The sequence below is a fragment of the Poecilia reticulata genome, linkage group LG19 (genome assembly GCF_000633615.1).
Source record: "Poecilia reticulata strain Guanapo linkage group LG19, Guppy_female_1.0+MT, whole genome shotgun sequence".
Classification (NCBI taxonomy): domain Eukaryota; kingdom Metazoa; phylum Chordata; class Actinopteri; order Cyprinodontiformes; family Poeciliidae; genus Poecilia; species Poecilia reticulata.
This window is the reverse complement of record NC_024349.1, coordinates 5,143,143-5,157,614: the sequence shown is the minus strand read 5'-3', so window position 1 is coordinate 5,157,614 and position 14,472 is coordinate 5,143,143. Positions and strand designations below refer to the sequence as shown.

At 40.5% G+C, this 14,472-nt stretch overlaps 1 protein-coding gene across 6 annotated transcripts in view; it reads left to right on the top strand.

The window, feature by feature from the left end:
• Positions 1-14,472, top strand: part of LOC103481227 (potassium voltage-gated channel subfamily C member 1-like) — a 71,468-nt gene that overhangs the window by 30,533 nt on the left and 26,463 nt on the right. For 2 of the 6 annotated variants that reach the window (XM_008436565.2, XM_008436568.2), the window contains exons 3-5: positions 8,429-9,410; positions 12,489-12,683; positions 14,151-14,171. In XM_008436565.2, the coding sequence (XP_008434787.1) occupies positions 8,429-9,410; positions 12,489-12,683; positions 14,151-14,171 (1,198 nt within the window). Of the gene's footprint in view, positions 1-8,428; positions 9,411-12,488; positions 12,684-13,468; positions 13,598-14,150; positions 14,466-14,472 lie in introns of those variants that run through there. The other 4 variants (XM_008436570.2, XM_017310765.1, XM_008436567.2 and 1 more) reach the window with 3 other exon arrangements.

The window sequence follows — 14,472 nt, the reverse complement described above, 5'->3', positions numbered from 1 at the left end:
AAGAAGAGCGCAGCGCAGCGCAGCGCAGCGCCGTGCATGGAAAGAAATACAATTTAAAAAAAAAGGAGGAAAAGACGAAGAAGAAGAAGAAGAAGCTCTGTAGAGCTAATATCAGCTCAGACAATCTCTACTCGGTTATATCACTTACATTCATCCTCCTCCTGTCTTTCTCGCAGTGTCTGCTCCCTTCCACCCTAATTTGTGCAGATTTGCAACGATCTCTCTTCCCCTCCATTCCTTCAGACTCGCTATACAATTAATGCATCATTCTCTCTCTCTCTCTCTCTCTCTCTCTCTCTCTCTCTCTCTCTCTCTCAAAAGAAAACATCTTTCATCCACTCCTCTCCCTTCTGCTCTTTCAATTCTGTGTCGCCGATCTTTGCACATCTAATTTGAGAGCGCGGCGGTGGATTTGGGGGTTCGGTGTTGGACCATGAAGGTCACCCGGATGCAGGTGTCGCGCGTGGCAGAAACGGCGCTGTCGAAAATTGAGCACGCGGACGTTACCGGGAGCGTCACCCATTGAATATTCAAAAGCGCCGACATGGCTGTTCTGTCGCACACACCTTCACGTCGCGGCGCGGGATGGCGGTGAGAGAACAGAGGCAAAGTGCCGGAGGAGATAAATAAGTGTGAAGTGACAGATTGCTGCTTCTCCTTTTATCGTCTTCCTCCACCTCTCTTCTTTCTCTCCGTCTCCTCCATCCTCTCGTTCCTCACCGTCACCTCGGCGCAGAGCTCCTGCAGCTAGCGCGCTATCTGGGACCAGCACACACACCTTCTGTGTCCATAGGCTGCGTGTCCACACACACACACACACACCCCCACAGACACACACTTGTGTGAAACATGCAGATTTGATGCATCGCTTTAAGAACATTCTAACAATGTTCATTCCGTGGGAGATTTCTACTTGATTTGTTGCTGCATGGATTCATAAACTGATCTGTTGTTCGGATCTACATTGTAATCCACTCTCCCAGCATTAAAGTGCTATTAGATCTAATTACAGAAACAATGATTTTCATCTTTGCCAACATTTGATTGTGGCTTTTTACCCAATCGTGATTAGATTGGCTGCGGTTGGAAAGCGGCGCTACGATTTCTAAAAGTGGAGAATGGAGTCCAGACGTTTCCCAGAGTTTCCGATTGACAGTAATAAACTAAAAACAAATGTTGTTTCTGTAAAAAACCTTTTATGCTGCCGGGAATCTTCCAAAGCAGTGAGACAGTGGAGCAAAGAAGAGTGCAGATGATGTCAAAAACAAAACATGCAGAAACTTTTCTGGAATTTGCGTCTAGAGATTTGACTAATTTCTGTTGACCAAAATGTTTTATTGACCAGAATCTGAGAATTTCAACCTGATTGGTCGATTGGAAACACAAAAATCCTACATTTTTCCAAAAGAGAAGAAACAATACATCAGTACTTCTTGTTCGCTCCGACAATAACTCAAGTTTTTGGTTCGTCTGATCTGAAAGATTGTGGTGCAAAGAAAAACTATATTTGCTACATGTGGAAATAAAAGTTTTCACAGCGGATATTCGTTCCTCATTTGTTCTGAAAGAACTTGATTGTGTTTTAGTTTGAGATGTTGAGATTTAAAACAAAGATGTTTCCTGTTTAAAACTAATTTCAGACTAAATGATAACGCCAAATTTGAGCAAACTCCGATTCTTTTTTAAGAATTACAATACAAGAAGAGGGCAGAGCTACTTTTTCATGCCCTGAGTGGATATTAATTATTTGTAGTAGCAGATGTGGTGTTAAAATAAGCAGAGAGGAACAATCACAAATGTTTTAGTAATATTTTAAAGATAAAATAATTCCTTACATATCTTTGTCTGTTATGAAACATGTTTTATTTTCAAACTCAACAGGATTTTAATTTCTTTTCTGTTATCTGCTGAAAGTCTTGCTCTCTCTCACCGTCAGATCAACGTAACACACTTCCATCTCAGGATACAAAAAAAAACACGCTGCTAAGCATTCTGGGAAATAGTTCCCACTCCTGTCTTGTTCTTCTTTCAGTTTTTTAAGTGCTAACCTTAAAAGCTCTAGTTTATTCAACTCTTAATAAAAGGTTAACACAACTTACTGCTGTAAGTTTATCTTTCACAAACTCACATTTAGGTTCAAACTCTAAAACTCACTAAATGTATTTGTCTTAAAGAGTAGAAGACAGTAGACACAACTAACTGCAGCTCAGATGTTTTACAGTGTACAAAAGGCTCTGTAATAATCAGAAAGCCATACATGATGAGAAAAGCTTATTCTAAGTTATGCAACTGTTTCCTTTCACATGAATTTCTGCGTTTGCGATGAAGAGATTTCATGGAGCAACATGTCAGCCGGGACTCCCAGGACTCCCCGTCCCTCTGCTTGACACAAGTTGCTTTTGTGGCTAAGGCCTGTCGTTCACCATTAACCTCCAGGCTCCTGATGTGTTTGCTTCTTTTTCCTCGCTCTCTCCCTCTTCCTCTTACTATCAGCCCCGTCATACTTTTCTGTCCTCTTTTCAAGACACTGTCACTTCCTGTTGAGATCACTGGAATGACGAGCTACCTTTTGCCAACTTTAGTCGCTCTGGATACTTTCTGTACTTTGAATTATGCTGCTTAGTCATGTGGGGTTTTTTTGGTGCTCTCTCTGGTCTTCATGCATGGATCCACCTGTCCACACCCCACTGTGGGCCCACCTGTGTGACCTACATAGAAGATGCAACATTACAGCAGTTTTACTTCTATTTTCTCATTGCGTCGTCTTGGATGTGTTATTTATACTTTTGCAATGGATCTTACTCTACAGCGAGAAGAAAATGTCTAAAAATAAAATGTACATTTTCCTCTGCAAAATGTTCTTTCCACTTCAGATTTATCCCATTTTGCAACCACAAACTTTTTCTGTGTTTCATTGGGACTTATTGGGACAAAACAGAGAGAAGGGGCCAGCTGATCTTAAAATGTCCTCTGTCTGCTGCCTTTACCTGCAGAGTAAACGCTGTGTCCGTCTCCAGTGGTGGATTACACTCTGAAAATGTCTTATGATTAAAAACAGGATAAAAATGCAGCTTTTTTAATTCTCAGTGAATATTTTGTAGAAGGCAAGTCAAAGCAACTTTAGTTATATAGCGCCTTTCAGTCAGAGACAATTTAAAGTACAAAGAAGTTAAAAACAAAGATGCTACTTTGCTCTGATATTAAAAGTTTAAGTGATGATCTACGGTAATGTGCAGTTTCTCTAGATAAACTGATAGGAGTTTCTTTCTAAGTTGGCTCTAATTCCTGCTCTGGGTTGAGTGAAGTTTATAAACTAAACGTTCCTGTTCTGTGTTGCTGCATACGAATAAGTTCTCCGCAATTTATAAACTAGAAGGAGTTAAGACTGATACCATCTCTAAATATTGGTCTAAAGTAATGAGTGCTCCACAATTTCTAAAAGTAATAAGCTAAACAGACAGACAGGGCAGAGAAGAGACACATCTGGAAAGGTCGGCGCATTAAGCAACATTAAGACAGCAGATCCAGTGACGTCTTGGTGATGAGCAGAGCTGCGCCCCGCGCTGACTAACCGCATCTTAACACCTAAAATAAAATCATGCCTGAAACGAAATGTTTGTTTTTGCCAACGCAAGTCAAGTCTATTTTTTTTTTTATCATGCTTCTAAAATACAAATATCTCTAAAATGTTAGTGCACACAACACTTGTGGTAAAGAACTTGTTTAATTTCCATTATTTCCATACTTAAAGACTCTGTAAATGACTAAAAATGCCCCGTGTAGAAGCAGTTCCTGGTTTTATCATAACCTGCTGCCTTTCACATTCGGAACAAGGCAATGAGTTAAGAGACTAATGTTTTCAATTCAGGATACAGGTGGGCCATAAGTTTCCATACACAGAAAAATAAACATTTTATATTGGACAGCCATTTTTATTTTTGTGGGACTCTGCAATCGCTGCATGTCTTGGACCACTTCCTGGTTGATCTGTGTGATGCTCGCTCCATGTTTTCTGTTAAACTTTGGTGCAGCCACGCGACTGCTTCCCCATCAAGCCATCAGTATCATTTCAGTTCTTTGCTCTTTTGTCAAACGCATCTTCTTGGGTATCTGAAATATAAAAGAAATACACATTTTACATTCTCCTACGTATGGAAACTTATGGCCCACCATGGATGTTAAGATACTCGGTCCTGGGCCTGAAAGAGTTCGAGAAACACTGCTGTAATGTGGAAGGATGTAAAAAAGTTTAAAATTTTCTGCTGCATTCGCAGCAGCCATAAGCAAAACCAACAATGGAAGCAGGAGGATTAAGACAAAGATCTCCTCATTGGCCTGATTTGTTCGACTGAGACTCTCCTGTGTCGAGCCGGTAGAGGAGCCCGCTGAGCCGGTCCCACCGGTGCTATCCCGCTTCCCTGGGACAGCGGAGCCGGTGGGGGGAGGAGAGGACGGGAGCAGGCAGGGGGGTGATTGAGAGCCTCGCTCTGCGTGTCTATGTGTGTGTTTTCACGATACAGAGGAGAAGAGCACTGCAGCAATCGGAGAAAGTAGGTCAGACACCGACTAGTGAGAAAGATCGAAGAGGAGGAGAGGTAGGGAGGAAAGATGGAGTGGAAATGGGAGGAAGGAAGGAGAGAAGCAGAAAACTGCTGGAGAACGAGGATGGATGGATGGATGGATGTCGAAACAAAATATTATGGAACAAATGTAATGTGTCATCGGAACTGCTTGATTTGGCGCCCTGGCTTTACTTCATGGAACTTTACACAGCATAATCTAACCGAACCAGATAAGAAAATAAACATTTCATTCATCCTGATGCTCCACGTTTTAGACAAACACTGACTGCAAAATGCCAGAAAGATGAAAAATTACTTTCCTCAAACTCTGAGATTTAATTACATTTTCTTAATATTTAGTAGAACCGACTTTTGGACAGAATGACTTTTGGCCTGAATGACTTTAGTCAAGCATAACTGAGTCAGTTTGTGTGTTTTTTCCACACACTGTTTCATGACACACCTTAAGCCAGGAGATCCTCACAGTTAGTGTTACTTTGTGAAGTGCACCAGTCCCTCCTGCAGCAAACATGAAGCTGCCACTCCTTCAGTCAGAGTTGTGTTCTTATGACCAAACGCTCCAGTTTCAGTTTCATCAGAGCCTCAGAAAATGAGTTTATGTGCAAACTGCAGTCTGGTTTTTCATGTTTCATCTGAAATAATGACCTCTTACTCTACAGCTGCATTTCCACTGACCTTATCGGCATGTTTAATGGAAACGTGCCAATTTTGAAAAAGCATAATTTTTTTGTTTCAAAGTTTTGGCGCTTGGATGAGATGAATCTTTTGGTCGTTGTTACGGCGCTATTGGCACGTCAGGGTTCAGGATAAGAATGACGATCGCAGAGTGTGTACCGATCAGATACCCAGATGACCCCGAGGCAATCATGAAGCAGTATGACGGTTCCGTTCTTTAATCGGCGGTTTTGGTGTGTGTGGTTCTACAACAAATGAATAAATAAAAATTACAATCTACCATGAATATATACACTCATTTACARCAAATTACAATCATGTTGCATTGCAAGTAAAATTAAACAARGTAGAACAAAGCGACCAAACATATTATGTGTTACCGTACTAGCATATAAATTAGCTTAGCACACCCTTCGCTTATGTTAAATAAAGTCTAACAGAGAATGTTGAAGCTACTTATATAAACATATCTCGAACATAAATACACTGCAACCTACCACTCATATGGACGCACACTTGAACAAACCCACGAAACCGCTAACAAACACCACATCTGCTGCTCTGTACAGCTTCTCGAACAATGTCTTATGAAAGGAAAAAATATATCACCCTCAAACGGCCGCGCCACCTGGTGGCGAGGCTAGGGACTACAGCACGGCCTTCAGAACAGTCGTATTGAAATTAGAATATTTCGCGGACCTGAAATGGAAACGCATTTTTTGCATCCAACAAGTCGTGTGATTCCAGTGACGATTTAACTGCATATCAACAAAGCTTTGGAAACGCAGCGTTTCATTTGTTTTAGCTGATGTTAGTTTACTGTAGATGACGCTTTTCGCTCTTCAGCCTCAGCAAGCGACTTCTGCTGCTGATACACATTCATGCAAAACAGTAATATTTAGATATTTTTTAAATTATATTAATGCAATCAGCCTTTTAAATTAGACATTTGAATAAACTAATAAAAATTCCCTAAAGGAATGTTTTCCTCATTATTCTGGCATTTAACAAATATAAATATTTTAAAATATTTATAAAATATTTATATTTAACAAATATAGGTATTTTTCAAAATATATTTAACAAATATTTCTATTTTTAAAAAATATACATATTTTTAAATGTCTTTATTTTAAAACAATTTCTATTTTAAAGTATTTATATTGAAAAATATGAATATTTTAAAACATCTACAAGGAATCTAATTTTTTTTAATATTTATGTCTAAACAATATAAATATTTAAAAATACTTATATTCAAAAATATATAAATATAATTAAAAACTATATACACTAAAATATACATTTAAATATAACTGAGTTAAAAGTTGAGTTTTATTTAAGGACAGAAGGTTATGCGTCATTTTATCCAGTTTATATAAATATCCGGTTTTAACTGTGTTTCTCAGCTAATCTCCTCAGTAAAAGCTGAGGCTTAGTATTTTAAATCTTCTGCTTTGTCTGTCTGTGTCATAAAGGCACAAGGGGAAATATGTGTAGGCCTTCATCCAATTTCCAATTCACAGAAACTCGAGAAAACAAAGTGAGTCTTTGAGGGAAAATAAGTGAAAGTGGCTCCATTTGTTCGATATAAGGTCTCTTCTTGTAAGTCTTTTCCTCTTCATATTACATAAGTGCATAATGTTGAAAATACATGCAACACACGCAAAAAACACACTTAGGCTTCCCATATATATCTGGGCTCCACTCAAGTATGAATTACCTCTCTGTTCTGCTCCTCGGGCCAAGCTTGTATTATTTTATTATTTATCTGAAAAGGCACAAAGTATACAGCGTCTATAAATACTCGGGGCTGGAGGGAATCAACCGCAGTTCGAAAAAAGCCTGAACACGTGCAAAAACTCGGAAGGTCGCAGTTAGGAAAACAATTGTTTGTTTTTTTTTAGTTGGGATTTTATTTTATTTTTTTATCTTGAATGCAATATTTTCCAAAAAATGTTGATTAGAGTTGGACCGGAGTGACGTTCACTTTCTTAATGACTATGAGCAAAATAATAAAAATAACAGCTTCACAGTAACTATTCAAACATGATATAATGACTTCTTTAAAAATAAAAGTAAAATGTAAAAGACAGCTAAATGTCACAAGTTTATTTATTATTTAGATTTTTAATTAAAGATCGAACTAAAGGTGTCATTTCCAGGTCATTCTTGTAGGTTTTAGGATTTTAAATGCTGGTATGTTGTGGTTCAGTTGTTGGACTGGTTCTCAGAAACATTCTTCATTTTGTTATTTTTGTATCAAACAAAATAAATACGGATATGTACACAGTAAAAATGCAGGTGTTGAATTAACACCCAAAAGTGTCTATATGTGTCCAAGTCAGCTGGTGTTAAAGTAACACTTTTGAAAGTGTTAAAAGATCAACACCCATTTTTTTGTTAAATTAACATTAGTCTATAATACTGAAATGGGTTTAAGAAGTTAAACTTTCCATTTCTGTGTATTGTTTTGAATATTTTCCACTGGATTTGATTGATATTGACACCTTGTGGGTCAATTATTTACTTTTTAACACCACATTATGTTTTGTGATCAACACTACACTGGTGTTACTTTTAATATATTTTAACACCAGCACCGTTGTAATGTTAATGTGACTCTCTGTATTGTTGAATTTAACACCAGCTGACTTGGAGACATATAAACACTTTTGGGTGTTAATTCAACACCAGCATTTTTACTGTGTACAACAAATTAAAATGACTAAAGATGCTCAGTGTGCGACAGGAGCTTTACAAACGTACCTGTTTATGAAATGTCTTGTCAGTGTATCAAAAAATTATGACTGGGTATAATAAAATAAAAAAAGTAAAACCATAAAATTATAATAAATTTATGACATTACGGGAATAAACTAAATACACAAATAAACTTGCACAACAATAAAGTCATAAAATTACGAGAATGAACTCAAAATAATGAGAATAAGACTATTAAAAATCATCATAATTTTTTTGAGAGTGAAGTTTAATAAGACAAAACATTTGTAGGAAAATTTTCTGTAAAGAAAAACATTTTGGGGCTCATGTTCTGTCTGAATTGCTGTTTTTATTCATGTTTTCCTCAGTCTAACTGTCCCACTCTTTCTCCTTCTTCCCCTTGTCGTCTTTCCCAACGTGTTTCCCAAAACCTCCCGTCCTTCCAGTATGTGGCATTCATTTCCCTCTTCTTCATCCTCATCTCCATTTCCACTTTCTGCATGGAGACGCACGAGGCCTTCAACACCATCCTAAACAGGACAGAGAACGTCACAGACGGCAACACGACCCACGAGGAGATAGTGTACGAAGTGGTGACCGACAGCTGGTTGACGTACGTCGAAGGCGTCTGCGTCATTTGGTTTACAATTGAGGTCTTGCTGCGGGTCATCTTCTGTCCAGACAAGTTGGAATTCTTCAAAAGTGCCCTCAACATCATCGACTTTGTCGCCATCCTGCCCTTCTACCTGGAGGTGGGCTTGAGCGGCCTGTCCTCCAAAGCTGCCAAGGATGTCCTGGGGTTCCTCCGTGTTGTCCGATTCGTCCGTATCCTCCGAATCTTCAAGCTCACTCGCCACTTTGTGGGTCTGCGCGTCCTCGGCCACACCCTTCGCGCCAGCACCAATGAATTCCTCCTGCTCATCATCTTCCTGGCCCTCGGCGTCCTCATCTTCGCCACCATGATCTACTACGCCGAGCGAATTGGGGCAGACCCAGACGACCCGACTGCCAGCGCCCACACCAACTTCAAGAACATCCCCATTGGGTTTTGGTGGGCCGTGGTGACGATGACCACCCTGGGCTACGGTGATATGTACCCGGAGACGTGGTCGGGAATGCTGGTGGGAGCGCTCTGTGCCTTGGCTGGTGTGCTGACCATTGCTATGCCTGTACCTGTCATTGTCAACAACTTCGGCATGTACTACTCTCTGGCTATGGCCAAGCAAAAGCTGCCCAAAAAGAAGAACAAACATATCCCTCGAGCGCCTCAGCCGGGCTCGCCCAACTACTGCAAGCCAGACGCCCTGGCAATGGCCACCGCATCACCACAAAGGATCCTGGGAAATGTCTTAGGTGGAGTGATGGGGTCCGGAGGAATAGGGGGTGACTGTCCTCTTGCGCAGGAGGAAATCATAGAGATCAACAGAGGTAAGAAGTTTTCATCATTTTTGATCAGATACTGTCTTGGTAAAATAGTCATTTCCCCCTTACAGACAGACTCAGTTGTTTTATCACATTAACCCTTCTAGACCAAACGTATCACGATGTGCAGAACCGTAACTCACACTATGCGTGAAAACGTCCAACGGTTTCTGAAAAGGGGAGACGTTGCGCTTTCCAGCCAATATCGGGTTATTACGGYAATTTGACTCCCAGGAAGTGAAATTAATCTGAGGGGCGAAAATAACTGCTAGATCCTGAAAGTTCCAGTTGTTATGAATAAATGGGTAAATCTATTTACACACAGGTAGGCCTGTCACAATAAAMAATAAATCAATTAATCRCATGATAAATKAAAAGATTTTCATTTGCTTGATTTATTGTTTTACCAAAAACTGAACGATAAAAGTCGTCAGTCTGGTGCTTCGWTCTCGACTATCCCTTTCTTTGAAAGATAATTTTGCTTACAAAGACTTCATAATTCATTTTATTTGTTGTTTCTGTTGTTTTGGATATTTTAAATGTCTTCCAGTTCCAGTGTTAAATGTTCATTATAATTTAAAGTTTATTGGTCTTTGAGAATGTGTTCTTGTCATTATAACTCGAAAATGGTCTCAAAACAACAATATTATAGTTAATCGCAATAAATTCTGTAACAATTTATCATCCTGCAAAGTTTGTTATTGTGACAGGACATTTAAAGAACTGTGTACAATTAAAACAAGCACAAATATCCAGATGGAGATTTGAAACTCGCAGGGGTGTCAAACTCATTTTCATTTTGGGCCAAATCCAGATCTTGAATGCTCTTAAAGGGCCGACTGAGCCAGAACGTACTTATAAAACCTGTTCAAACTGTTAAAATATCAATGAATTATTCAAATTAAATAACATTATTGAACATCTTTTCAGTCCCTCCAGGATTTTCTGATTCTTTTTGCTATAAAAATCAAAGTGTTTGGAAATATTTGCGATATTTGAGCTTATTTATGACGGTAAATGTGACTTTTTATTCCTCGCTGTATAGATCATGGACTCTAATCTGACATCAATTAAAGCTGAGGCAGCTGTTTAGTACAAGAAAGAAAGCTTTTGACAATTTTTGAGAAAAATCTGCAATAAACTCCCATTTTTTGGCGCATTTTGTTGATTTTTGCGTGAATTTGCACGATAATTCTCAAGAAACTGGAGGGACTGATTGATATAATTTGGCAGTAAACGGATAAAAACGGCATTAATTTGTTTGATAACATGACATTTAAACACACTTAGTGTCTACTCTCAAATCTAGAGGGCCACATAAAAAGCTGTGGCGGACCGGATTTGTCCCACGGGCCTCGAGTTTGACACCTGTGCTGTAAGGGGACAAATATCTTTCCTGCAGTTGTAAACAGAAAAAGTCTCTGCTGTTTCAGACTTCAGAGATCCTGTGTACTCTTGATTTCAAAGTGCCAGAGCCTCCAGAGAACGGAGTGGGAGTGATATCAAGCGGTGATGCGTGGTTGATTCTCGCACCACCCTGGAGAAATCACTGGCCCATCAGAACTGTTGTGTAATTTATGATCTGCTTTCGGATCGCAGTGGCCTTAAGGCTCTTCCATCTGCCAGTGATGAACATTCACTACGGGAAGACAATGAACTCAATTATCTATTAAAACAGACTAATGCGTCTCGATTTTGGCTGACTTCACAGGATTTTTTTTTTTTCTGCCATTAGCAGTAAAGCTGCTTTAGCATCTAGCTACCGTAATGCACCTTTATCGCATCACTTAGCAGTCAGGAGTGAGCGCGTCTCGCCAGCATCGCCTGGAGTCAAGACTGGAAGTAGAGCCAGTCGATTTTATTGTTGCTTCAAGGGGGGAGTCGGAAACTTTTACCGGGGTTTAGTACTTCCTCTAATCAGTGTTTCGTCTTTCAAAATGTGACAGTAATGCAGCGTCAACTGGGCTTAAAAATGACGGAGGAGCCGCGTCCCCACGTTTATCTACGGCCGTTTGGGTTTGCTCATCTTGGGACAAGTCGCCGGCCAACTAAGAGCAAACAGCCAGACTCACACTCACTTATTCCTATGTGCAAGTTAAAGAAACGGTCAGTTAACGGTCCTGGTTTTAAATATGTAAAACCCCAGAGGGAGAACGTGCAATCTCCAGATGTTTCTGTCCCAGAAATGTATCATTTATTGCGATAAATGATAATATTGTTGTTTTGAGACCATTTCTAAGTGATATCATGGTGATAATGCAGGAACCGATTCTGAAGAAGTCAGCTTGGCTCCAGGTTTCTGACTCTGTGCTGCCTTTTCATTTTGTCAAATTATTGTCACAGCAACACAGAGTTCGCTTACTGAACGCCTTTAATCGTACCAGGCCAGTTCCACGTGTGTTTAAGCTTTAATTGTGGTTTGGGAAAGTTAAATAAAATGATTCCTGAATCGCTTAAAGTAGCTGCTAGTTGATAATATTTAATTAAGTTGTAGAGACATACAAGATATCTACATATCTTATATAAAAATACTTTTTTTTCTCTCACTGACAATAAATCAGATTTAACTTTTACTGTATCCCTAAATTGTTTGAATAGCCAGAATAATGAGATATAAGCTTTTAGAGAGTTTCCTTTTTTTAAAATAAGAAACTTCCACGATAGCCGTTTATGTTGCATCGATATTCTGGCTCCACTGGCAGATAATTTCAACTTTTCATGAATATAAAATAGTCATTTACTTCGAACCAGGTCCTATATCTTGGTGAAAAGTTCCTTGTAAGTTAGTTTTGTCTTATTTCGAGTTTACTAAGATGTTTGCTCTAGAAACTGGACAAAAATACTTGGTAAAATTATATTTTTGCCATTTATTCATGTTTTCTTTGATTTAATGTAAAAATTTAACTTAATTTTACATACTTTATTTCTTATGTGATGTTGAATGAAAACAAACAAATAAAACTAGACCTGGGTTCAGCAGGAATCCCTCCCCTCGTGTTTCCTGTCGTCTCCGTGACGATCTCGCTGCCGTCCGTTTGTCCGTTCGCAGCAGTAAACCTCCCCGGTTGTGCATTTTTCTTCCAGATTCCAAGCAGAACGGCGACGCAGCCTCSGCCGCCCTGGCTAACGAGGACTGCCCCACCATCGACCAGGTGCTGAGCCCGGACGAGCGGAGCCCCATCGGGCGGGGCCCCACTCGGGAACGCTACCAGCAGGACCGAGCCTGCTTCCTACTCAACACCAGGGAATTCCGTGCCACAGATGGGAATGTGCGGAAAGGTACGTGTCGCACCAGGAGACGGATATGCAAAGTGCACTCCTCGTGTAAACACGAGCACACAGCAAGACGGTAGGCGCAGTAAACACGGCCCCACAGAGGAACCACGTAGAGAGAGCTGTGTGTTCAGAAGACCTAGATGAATTATTACACGTGGATGCAGATTCCAGTTCATGTGGCTGCAGAAGCATTAGCCCTTCTGCTCTGCTGTCTTTGTTTCCACCTCTTCATATTCACCTTGTTTTTCTCATGCTTAGTATCATWTTTGATTTATTCCGTCTCATAATGTTGTTTTCTAACATTTYTCCTTTCATTTTGACGACGTTTTTGAACATGGCTCCGGTCATGTCCTCCATCTTTCTATGGCGTCTCCGGATCTTTCCGTCCCATAACGTGTCACGTCCTCTCAGACTCAAAAGTGATCTGTCTTTCTCTGTCTTCTGGACTCAGACAGTTGACCATGCATTAATTTACTTCTCGTCACTTCTGTTTCTCCCTGTCTGTTTCTCTCTCCCTCTCACATCGCCCTTTTTAATTTTCTGACTGGCGCCTCCCCCATTTTTACCCCATTTTCATCCCTTTCCCTCCYAAACCCCCCATTAACTCCTCCCCTCTGCTTCCTCCCTTTTCCTTTTCCACCTCACCGTCCCTCCTCTTGTTTTTCCCCCCACCGCCATTCATTTAATACTGCAATCTGACCACTGCCACCGTCACCAACCTGCACCAACAAAACACTCCCTCCAAACTTTCCCYTCCCTCCCTTCTTGTTGGCAACAAACCACTGTAGAGGCAGCAGCCCTGGCTCCCAGCCCAGACTCCCCTCTGACTGAGGATTGGTATAAGATGGAGGGGTCTCTGTTACAGCAGGACCTCAATGCAAACTCCACCTCCTCCTGGATCAAACCGTAGCTCAGAGGTAACACTGAAACCAGTTAAAAAGTCACAAATAACCCAGTTCTGGCTCCCCAGGAAAGTAGCGCCCCCCCCMCTTTTAACACAAATCATCAAAAATCACAGATACACAAATATTTCCACCCTGTTGTGTCAAAGATGTTGCAGCTGACTCGGCACTCCTCTGTGGCTGGAAGAGTTTGTCCTTAAGGTTGATGCAGAACAGCTGAGCATCACCTTAGCCCGACGTCCCGGTTGCCAAAACCTCCTGTTTGGTTCCGTGACGTCGTCTGCAACCATTTCGATAAACCATGTCCACGGTGTAAAAGAAAATGGGGTTTGCAGCACAAATGATGCCAGATGTTTTGTGCCTGTGTGTGTGTTTGTTTTGGTGTGAGTGTCTCTTTAACCTGCATCCTGTCATGAGTGCAGGATCGCTAAGCACATCCAGCTACTCAAGTGAATATAACCCAGTCCTGTGTTAACTAATCTGTAAGAAGAAAGAAAGAAATGAAGCGGGAACGCGGGTCACCTTGTTGTCTGATGTGCCTCTGTGTTGTTGTTGTCTCTCTCTTCAGGTTGTGTCATATCACGCGTGTGTATGTGGGCTTTTTCATTCTTACGTGTTTATACACTGTGTCTCTGTCCCCCCGATGGCGTCCGAGTGTCGTGTTTGTGTTGTTGTGTGGCTTTACTTCTTTTTTCCCCTTCTAATGTGTTTATTCATGGTATTCCCAACCCCACAGACCGGCACCTTGGTAAACAACAGCACTTATTACAGCCCAATGCTGCAAACCGCTGCACAGCAGCTACAGTGGTGTGTGTTCATATCTCACACCTCCATATCAAAAAAATGTGTTTTATGCATGTACAGAACTGTGCAAAAGTTTGAAATCAGCC